The sequence below is a fragment of the Protomyctophum parallelum genome, assembly GCF_964188405.1.
Source record: "Protomyctophum parallelum genome assembly, chromosome: 13".
NCBI classification, from domain to species: Eukaryota; Metazoa; Chordata; class Actinopteri; order Myctophiformes; family Myctophidae; genus Protomyctophum; species Protomyctophum parallelum.
Window position 1 is genome coordinate 4,850,720 of NC_139708.1, and position 10,685 is coordinate 4,861,404.

At 43.0% G+C, this 10,685-nt stretch overlaps 1 protein-coding gene across 1 annotated transcript in view; it reads left to right on the plus strand.

Annotated features, from left to right (window-relative positions):
- LOC310869419 (protein sidekick-2-like) overlaps positions 1-8,207 on the plus strand; it is a 173,446-nt gene extending 165,239 nt beyond the window's left edge. Inside the window, exons 44-45 of the mRNA XM_083780153.1 lie at positions 1,404-1,533; positions 5,237-8,207. Coding sequence (XP_083636279.1) covers positions 1,404-1,533; positions 5,237-5,650 — 544 coding nt within the window. The 3' untranslated portion in view covers positions 5,651-8,207. The remainder of the gene's footprint in view (positions 1-1,403; positions 1,534-5,236) is intronic.
- The last annotated feature ends 2,478 nt before the right edge of the window (positions 8,208-10,685 follow it).

Genomic DNA, 10,685 nt, shown 5'->3' on the forward strand with positions numbered 1-10,685 from the left:
TGGTCACTGTCATGTTGTGTCTTCCACACTTCCCATCCTTGACTTTCCTTCAGTGATTTACAGCGCCTGCTTACGCCTTATGCAAAGCCCCTCCAGGCATATTTAGTTTGATTCTCAAAGAGCGTCTTCAGCATACAGTAGCTTAATTTTAGAGTCGTCACCGGAGCATTTCTTACGCCCGTCTAGTTCTCAGTCACCCTTTCGGATCAATTTTTCTTCAAGTACATTTTTGTTTTTAAATATTAATCCTCCTGAAGCCTATCACTCCCCTTGTATCTTGTCTCCCTTGGTAGAGAGAGACAGTAGCGTGTGAACTGTGGGGTTACATGTGCAAACAAAAGCAGTCCAGTGATGTGAGCGAGGGCCACGGTCCGGTCTGCGGGGTCCAATGCTGGATTCTGTCCGGCCTCTGGCGACAGTGCCGGGGGTATTACGCCAGGAGGAGGAAAACAATTACCCTCACACAGTCTCGTTCCGCTTCACTTGGGCTTAACGGCCGTAGCCGGCCAGAGCTAGGGGTCGTTCTCCTTCGACCTGGAAGGACTACTCCTACTTACCCAGTGATTCTGCATGATGCCTCTAATAAGCACAGTGATGCTCTCATGCTTCCAAGTCCTCTGCGTCTCATGACGGCCCTGTTTAATGGACAGAGTTATACTACCGTATAATTCTGTGCACCCTCACCAGCCCCCTGTCTGCCTTCCACGCGGACGATTTTAAACGGAGATCAGAGAGAGACGGTCCAAGGGAATAGAACCATTTATGGCCTATCGCTCTATGTTTCAGTGGCTTCTGAGAATGCATGACTAATCCATCCTGTTGTTGTCACACTGCCTCTGAAGAGAGCTATCATCGGGATCATTATCTTAATCAATGAGAGCACGCCGAGCACGTGGGCTTTAATCCGGCGGAACCTGCCCGCGGGAGGTAAAGCTTTGAGGCGAGAGGCTTCAAAATGTCTTTTTTTTGTGCTTTAGTCATCAGACTGTTGAGGTGTTCGTCACAGGACTAGCCATTTTCTTATTGATCTCAGCGGGGAGTGTATCTGATTCGAGTGCTTGAGTTGCCCAAAAGGGAGATAAAAGGGAATGACAAGAGCCGTTTTGTGAGGAGAAAGATTAAATGGTGTGTTTTCTTTTTCTGTCTGAGATTCTCTACCTCTGTGGTTCTCAAACATGGGGGGGGGGGGGGGGGCGTCTGCTAAATTACTGTTAGTCAGGAACCAAATTAAATTCTGAGAGTGTGTAAGCAAATGTCCATGTGTTGGTTCCATTTGTAACAGAGTTATGGGGGTCCGTGGGCCGTGGCCTAGTGCATACCAAACCGGAGATCCTTTAAATTGAAACGTTTGACAAGTAGTTCCATAAACTAACTCACGTCTACTGTCTTCTCTGTGTGCTCAGGTCTCCCCCCCGGCCTAGTCCAGGCAGCCTGCACTACTCCGACGAGGATGTCAGCACAAAGTATAATGACCTGATTCCGGCCGAAAGCAGCAGCCTGACTGAGAAACCTTCTGAAATATCAGATTCTCAGGTATGAGATGCACTGCACGCAGGTCATTTCTCTCTCCAGGGGTGGAGAACATTTTCATCAATCATTTTAAATTCAAGGATGAACTCTCCAGCGGATTGACATTCTTACAGCGGTGGAAGTTATTAAGTCAGAGTCGCCCAAAGATTTTTTTCTTGCCATCACTCTCACACATTTGGTATCTTAATACCTAATTTCCACTTTGCTCGGAGCAGCGTCTCTAAAGAACACTCCCATCGCCGCTCTCTCCGCCGATAAATAGAGACGGCAGCCTAATTTAAAAGACCGAGAATGAATTAATGACAGCCCGAAAAACGGAGGGATGCCCTCAAACTCATCGCCTCAAGAATGCTGTGACATAGGGCCCGCCATGAGCGATGATCCGGATGATCTGTCTCTGGGTTTTTATGAGTGATCCCTCCCTTGTGGGAAGGCCATATGAGTCAGATTCTCACGTCTCAAGTCTCCCGTATTGTCGTCACCGCTTATTAATTCTCCTAAAACAGGAAATATCATGTTAATCTGGCCACTTTGGACAAGGACATTGATGGGTCAGTGTGCGTGCGTGCGTGCGTGCGTGCGTGCGTGCGTGCGTGCGTGCGTGTGCGTGCGTGCGTGCGTGTGCGTGCGTGCGTGTGTGTGTGTCTGTGTGTGTGTGTGTGTGGTGCGTGTGAGTACACAGTACAAACCACAGTAAAAAGAAAAGTGTATTTTACAATGTAGGGATGGGGAGGTCCAGAGTAAATATGGCTTAGTGGGGAGTGATGGCTGCCGATGGAGAGAACAGGAGACTAGATGATTGTGGTATAGATCACGAGACCCCCCACCTCCTCCATCTCGCTTGGTAGGCGAGAACATCTGTCTTTCCGCACCTGGTGCAGGGTCTTCATAGCATATGTATCAGGTACCTGCACAGTCAAAACATTGTTCAACTGGGTCTGAATAAACACAGCTCTCCCGGGAACTGCAAAGCCGTGTTGTTCCTCTCCCCCGCGTAGCCTTCCACTGTTTACCTGGCCCTTGAGCAAATAAATGAAGTCATGGAGCGGCTACATCTGTCCAACCAGGGTTCCATTTGCTTGGGGCTGACGGGGGCGGTCCTCCGCTTTGATATCCTCCCCCCTCTGGTGGGGATACGTTTTTATCCCATATTTCTGCTCGGACTGAATTAACCCATTCTGACCTGAGATCAGATTCTAAAAATGTCAGTCGTTCTTCGATTTTTCAAAAAATAGCAGACCTACAAGCTCGTATCGCGACACTCGGTGGCGCGATATGAGCTTGTAGATCTGCTATTTTTAAATAGCTAAAGCATAACATGATGCCAACACCAAAATGGGTGCCCGGTCAGAATGGGTTAAATACATGCATTTCCTTTAGGGAAATATAGACTGTTCGAAAGATGTTGTGACATTTGTTTTCATAATATCTCTATTTAACAATTTAATTTAAATGGTTTGTTTGTTAAAGGACCACTTCACCACTTTTCAACCTATCTTCCTGACTCCTCACTAATGTTCCTGATAAGATAGCACAATTTTTTTTGTACTCCGTCTGTGTTTCATAAGAAAGTAATTAGCCCTTCGCTAAATCCCACCCCAAAAACGCAATTGTCAATCCAAATAGCTTAGCAACTGTTGCTATGCAGGTCAAACTTTCGCCACCTCATAGCTGTCAATGTTATTTTCATTCATGGCTGTGTCGTTGAACATATACACGGCTTAATGTCGAGAAAGTTACATGACTGACCCACCCAGGTTATGGCAATAATACTAATGACCATAGTCATTAGTCAATTGATTTCTCCCTCTGTCATTTCATCGTATTTCTAGTTTATTTAAATGATGTCATGCAAATTTAGCCTACTGCAGGCCTGGTTGACTAGATTTAGAAGACATTTTGATGCTCTTGCTACTGAAATGATCGATTATTTATATGGAAAATTCCCATCATTTAACATGCATCTCTATGGGGGAGAAGGGCAGCTTGCCCTGTCTCCTTATTGCTAACGTGCTTATTGGACAAGGATGGGTTGGGGAGGGACTTAGAGAAGGGCTAATTGTGGCATTTTATCATTAGAGAGGACCAATTATATGAAGATAGGTTGAAAAGTGGTGCAGTGGTCCTTTAACACACATTCTAAACCATTTAAGGATTTTTTTATAATTAATTTTCTTCCATTTCGAAAATTGCAAATCTACAAGCTTAAGCTTTTATTTATCAAACCCTGTGTCCCAACTATAGCCCCTCAGAGGGGCAGCAAGGCACTTGATAGACATATATTACTGTAAAATGTCTTCTGAATCTTCTCACTTATTGTAGTGAAAACATTTAGACTTCTTGATGCTTATTGTGGGAGATTATTTTGGCAAAGGATTCAGTTTTGTTTTTGGCATTAAAGTGTCACCCAAAGGAACACTTGTAGTTTAAAGGATTGATGGATTAACTTCACGGTATAAACAAACTGAAACCCTTCAAATGCCCTCTGTAATTTTTTAGGAGTTAGGAGCATTCTTTAAACATTTGTCCTCCACAGAGGGGCTATAAGTTATGCATGTTATGTTAATATGTTCCACTGATCCTTAAGGGGGATGCAAATGTGGATTATTGATGTGTGTTTGCATGCACACTAATACCCAGATTACTGGGAACAATCAGGTTGTGGCAAATATTTGATTGAAGTATTTACATGCATACTGTAGCAGTAGTGTGGTTACAGTAATAATGTATCCGTGGTCGTCGCTTGTAAATGCTTCCGGCGAAGTTGTTTCATCCACCAGCTATATGTGATCAGACATACTACGTACATTAATAAACCCAAAATAAATCCATCATTAACAAAGTATTTCCATGCCCAAATAAACTGAAATATTGAACAACAAATACGAATTAGCTTGCCATGATTAAGACGATTCTGGAAGGTGTTCAATGTTTACTGTTATATTTAGTAAGTGTGACCCAAGAGCACAGCAAGAGAGGAGGCGTTGTTCAGGTTTAGTTCAGGTTTATTCACAAAAGGTTTGTAGGGAAGGGAGTGGGGCAGTAGTAGATCGGTGGCTCTCCAGGTTGGCCAAACTCAGCATGGGAATCCAAACACTGAGGAGGAGAAGGAGAGGAGGCGTCAGTCTTCAGGTAAACAACAAAGGCAGGAGCTGCAACCGTGTAAAGTTGCACAGCTGGGAAATAGCTATGTAAGGCTAAAACTGTAACTAGCTCTAACTCAGTTAACAACACATAAGGCTTGAGCTGTACTTTACCATACATGTAGACATGTGAAGCTCTGGCGTGGAATAAAGGGCAGACTGGGTTCTTGTAGAGGCAGTGCTTGATTGCAGGATGGAAGACAGGTGCAGAGGATTGGTGCAGGAGAGCAGGTGTGCTGAGTAGAGCCTTGGAGTAGTCAGTGAGGGGGGAGTGGCTAAGCAGTGCTTGCATGTGAAGGTGAGGAGGAGGGAGCCGTAACAGTTTACATTACCATTTCAATAACCAGAGTATTGCATTATTGTGCATGTAACATTTGGTGTCGTAAACCAAAGGCACGCAGTGTTTGATTTGAGTAGACTAGATTGAGACCAAGAGGTAGGGTTATGCCGTACAGTACAGTATGTTCTAAATCATGTTGTCATGTTGTCATCACAATGTTTTCAGGTTTGCTTAAGATATTATAAAACATTTCACTGACATACATTCCTTGCTCCACTCGCAGGGCAGCGACAGCGAATATGAGATGGACCAGAGCCGCCAGAAGACCCACTCCTTCGTCAACCACTACATCAGCGACCCCACCTACTACAACTCTTGGCGGAGGCAGCAGAAGGGCGTCTCCCGCCCGCCGGCGTATGGCTACTCCCAGCCCGAGCCCCTGGTGGAGCAGGAATCGCGACCGAACCCGCCACCCCTGCCACCCCTTCCACCACTGCTGCCCCAGGGCACCACCTCCCCTCAGCCCCCTCCGGGCCCTGGCCAGAGCACTCTGTTCAGGTCCAAAGGAAGCCGGACTCCCACCCCATCCCTGCTGTCCTCGGAAGCACCGAGCCAGCATGGCACCTTGTACCGCCCCCCCAGTAGCCTGGGCTGTGCCTCTCAGGCCCCGACCGCTGGCTTCTCCTCATTTGTTTGACACATAGCTCTCCCTCCAATCACAGCAGGACCCTGAGGACGGTTGGTTCGCTTTTTTCCTTTTTTTTTATGCTATCTGGCGGAAGATTTACTCTGTGTTAGGCAGGCATCTTCAATAACATTTTCTCCTCTGTGAAGAGTGTGTGTGTGTGTGTGTGTGTGTGTGTGTGTGTGTGTGTGTGTGTGTGTGTGTGTGTGTGTGTGTGTGTGTGTGTGTGTGTGTGTGTGTGTGTGTGTGTGTGTGTGTGTGTGTGTGTGTGTGTGTGTGTGTGTGTGTGTGTGTGTGTGCGTGCGTGCGTGCGTGCGTGTGTGTGTGTGTGTGTGTGCGTGCGTGCGTGCGTGCGTGCGCGCGCGCGTGCGTGCGTGCACAAGCATTTGAGTGGGAATTTATAAGTGTGTATGGTCGGTTAATCCATGTGCTACAGTACGTATTTTCGGAAAAAGACAATCATTTGAAAGTTGATTTTGTCGCTTAAATCATGTATGTAAACAAGAGAGAATCTGAGATTCTGGGTTAAAGAAAATAAAACCCTAATTAAAAAAAAATATTATCCTTGATAAAGATGAGAGCTATTATAACTATTGAACTATATGGACAGCAGAGCTGCAGGGAGCAGACAAAGTATGATGGAAATGAGACGTGAACAAATGAACCAAAAGAGAGAAATGAACTCTGACCTGTTGGAAGGCAAACGTGTCACCGGGGGCCTTGACTGCAGTGACATGGCTGCCGTTGACCTTATCGCTCTGCCTAATCATTGATGGAACTGCATATGTGTTTACTGTACGTATGTATTTGTCTCATATTGTTTATCAGATATTTGTATTGACCAGCTAAAAGCATACATTTTGAGAACACCACTAGTGACAATATTATGAATCGCATTAAAGCAGTGTGTGGCACCTTTTAGAGAGTATTCTGGGGAGTTATGTGGACTGTACGCTGTTAACTCAATCAAAGCAGGTGAATTTACTGTCTTCATTTGTCTCAATTGGCTTAAAGCTGCAATCCGGATCTTCTTTTTAGAAAGAGAGTTTTTTTATATATATATATATATATATATATATATATATATATATATATAATTCTATTGAGAGGTTAAGAACACTATACTGTTTGACAAGTGGTAGGCTTTTGCCTGAAGCTCAAAGCGTAATCTCGCCGTCCACGAGCAGGGTGTTCATCTCAGCAATAGAAATGTCGGCCCCCTCATGTCTGACCCAGGTTTGAATCCCGAATAGGACATAATAGATTAGATTGCAGCTTTAAATGTTATTTACAGGATTTCACGAGGACTAAAGCACAATCCTTTGTTCATATAACACAACATCCTCATAGCTGTACCAAGCATTATCTTGTATGTGATAAAGAAGTGCATGATATGGGGCAGTTATTAAACAGGTGACAAATTCTATATCAAGAGATATATTACCAAATGCAAGGTGTCCTTTTGGTAATATGTGATGATATGTTATCGGTTTACAACTGTAGACTACGACTTGTACGGTTACAGCATCAATGTCGACTCACCAATAATGACCTCATTGTGCGTTTCCCATCACTTCCCAGACATTATTGTCTGATAGCATGCTGGATTCCTGGTTTCAGCAAATATTCAAAGAATGTGAAGGAAATAAACTATCAAGAATCTGTTGTAACATATGGTACATGGTTATCAATCGAAAAATAGGAAAATCGAGAACATGGTGTATCTGGAAAGTTGGTCTGCTTTATGAGAACGGAAATAGATTTTGAAAACAGGCCCCGGGAGGGATGCATGGGTTAAAGTTGACCAAGTACAGACTTTGTATATATCATCACTAATATGACTTGTGTGTGGAATGCATCACCAAGGACCCATGTGTGCCATTTCATGTATACTGTAAACCACTGCTTCTCAACATCGGGTCCTAGGCCCGCCAGAGGTCCAGATTGACCTTTGCAGGTCTGTAACTCTGAGAGTGTACATAATGGAACCAAATGGACCTGCAATGGCGGTGGATAGGGTCCATTTGGTTCCATTTGTGACACTCTGTTAAATTAACACTGATGATAGTATTTAGTACAGTGTAGATTGGGGTCACAAAGATTACATTTGTACACTCAGAGTTACAGACCGTAAGAGTCCATTCTGACCCCTGGAGGGCCACGGACCAGCCATTGAGAAACAGTGCTGTAAACCACTGTATGCTACAGTACAATTGCCATGTTATACAGTATAACATGGCACTGATATAATGTCACTCAGACCACCTAGAGTTGCCTGCTTCATGCTATTCTCATCGCCAGTTGTTTTACAACGCTCTTCGACATGCTTGTATGTTAGGCCATACATCATGCAAATGCCAATTCTGATTTGATTTGATACATTACATTGTAAAAGTTGAACAGGACACAGCTGTGTGGGACCTAGGCCTATAATGGATAGATCCACACTGCCAATCTAGGTCCAGAAAATCACCTGTCCTATTTCCACTGTAGATATATCAGTGTTCACATCCTGAAGCAAACATTAAGAAACTGGCACTACTTCAAAATAAATTATTTTATTTTCTAATGGGTTTTCTTCATGCTTCGACATCACAACACTTTGGAATATTAAAGGAGCATCCCTGCTGATTATTACATTTTGGAGTATCCACAGCCCGTCTCTAGGACACAGAACTTAAAGATTTAAGTGGTACTATGTGCTACAGTGAGAAACAGATATTACCGATATGTGAAGATACTATTTTGATTGATTGATTGATACTATCTATATTTATATTGACATTTATATTGACAAAAATCACACCCACTGTGAACTGAGTGATGCAACTCCGTTTGGGTGTCCCCGGAGGATCTCCGGAACTTCTAGATATCCAGGGTACCGGGCCGGCTCGGTTCCGGTGAGCCGCCCTGCATCCGAAACGGTCGAGAAATGACAGAGTTAGTGTGGAGGAATTTGCGGACAACACTCTTTCTCTCTCTGCACGCTCCACATTGTAATTAGCAGGCAATAGTGCAACACTATCTCTCTCTCTGTTTCTACAATTTACAATTTAAAGCATTTAGCAGACGCTCTTAATCCAGAGCGATTTACATTAAGCATCATGTAACATACTGTACATGTGTGTGTGTGTGTGTGTGTGTGTGTGTGTGTGTGTGTGTGTGTGTGTGTGTGTGTGTGTGTGTGTGTGTGTGTGTGTGTGTGTGTGAGATGAGTGCATGCGTGCGTGCGTGTGTGTGTGTGTGTGTGTGTGTGTGTGGAATCACAATTTAGTTCCCTAGAAGCAGCTTCTAGTGCTACTGAACCAGTTATTTAAGGACCTAAAAGTGAGTGACATTCAAAAGAGAAGTGCTCCTTATTCCATATAAAAGTAAACAATGGCAAATAACTCTTAGAATAGCTTATTCTTGATCTTCTTGAGTGCAGAAATGCCCTGTTTCTTAACTAGAGTTTGAATTGGTATGCATATAAGCACAACTCTGAGAGAGTATAAGTGTAACCAAATGAACCCTTACAGATCCATTTGGTTATTTTGGACACATATGTAAGAACGCTCAACACAGAGGATTTGACTGTATATCTCTCTTTTATAGGGAAGAAGTCAGATCGATCCTGAGCAAAGACTAAAAAATGTGGAGGAGGGCAGGATAATAATCCTGGATAATCTCCTTATTCCAGGCCGGAAAACACTGATCTCAAGGTGACGGAAAGTGGGATGGAGAGAGAAGGAGAGAGTTCTAATTGTCATGCTGTTGGAAGGGAGACTGATGCAAGTAGTTTAATCAGCAGACAGATAATGCAGTGTGGAACAAGTTTGCCATTTATTGTCTAAACAAAATGGCAGTGAAGTTGAGATTCTCATTAAAAACCCACTCACAAACACATAGCTCTCGCCAGCTGGAAAGACTGCTGGGAACACCGCCAAAGGCATAGAATTGACTCTGGAATATGTAATATATAGTCCAGAATATAGGCTACAGTCCTTTGAGTTTCGAATTGCATAAGGAGAGCAGGACTGAGAGTGCATTTATTGCATGCGGCTTGGAAGAAAGGAGACAGATTGTTGCAGCAATTGTTGTCATTTACTAAACTCCTTGTGGGACATAGGCCTACATGTTATTTATTCTGTACAATATATGGTAAGTACCATGCTTGATGATTTTCTTTCATTACTCAGAAAAGCGCTATATAAATTCCAGATATTGTTATTAAATTAGCCCAATGCTTGCAGATGCAATTCACTTCATCCTACTGTGAGAGGCCACACTCGCCACAGAACAACTTTTACACCTCACAATTCTACACAGATTGAAAAACAAAAGATTAGGTGTATTCTGGCCATGTTACTTTGCCCTTTGATAATGGTCAACCATTCACACATTCCATTCTCCTGACATCAACGAGGCCACACCACTTTCAGGTGAAGAAATGCCTTTGAGGCCATTTCCAACTTGATGATGCATAGAAGATTATGTTTTATTTTGTCCAAACATAACTATTTAGGATATAGGCTGCAAGTTCAAACATGATGGTTGAATATAAGCTGTTGGAAGAAGTACTCACATGTTTTACTTAAGGTAGAAATACTCAAGGATTACAAGTAGGGGCCTAAAAGTCCAGAATTCAAGAGTAACAAAGGTATTGGCATCAAAATACTTAAGTACCAAAAAGATAGTAGGCTTATACTATAGGCTTATAAAGTGCTGAAGTTGTTAATGTTTTGTAATCAAAATACCTAGTAGGTAAAATAATTAAAAGTAAAAGTACAATATTGCAGTAGTAGAACTGTAGAATTAGGAAGTATTGAAATAGTAAGTATTGAAAATTGGATTGTACTTAAGTACAGTAGGCCAACTTGAGTAAATGTACGTAGGCTACTCTCCACCACTGCCTAGTATAACTAGATACATAAGAAATGTTGGAATCTTAAGGCTACAAAACATATTTTCGTGCAGTGTTGATGAGCTTCATTGTATAAAATGACATGTCTGAAAGTAACATTTTACCGTTATTAAATTCTACACAGAACTTTTTTTTTACAGCTTT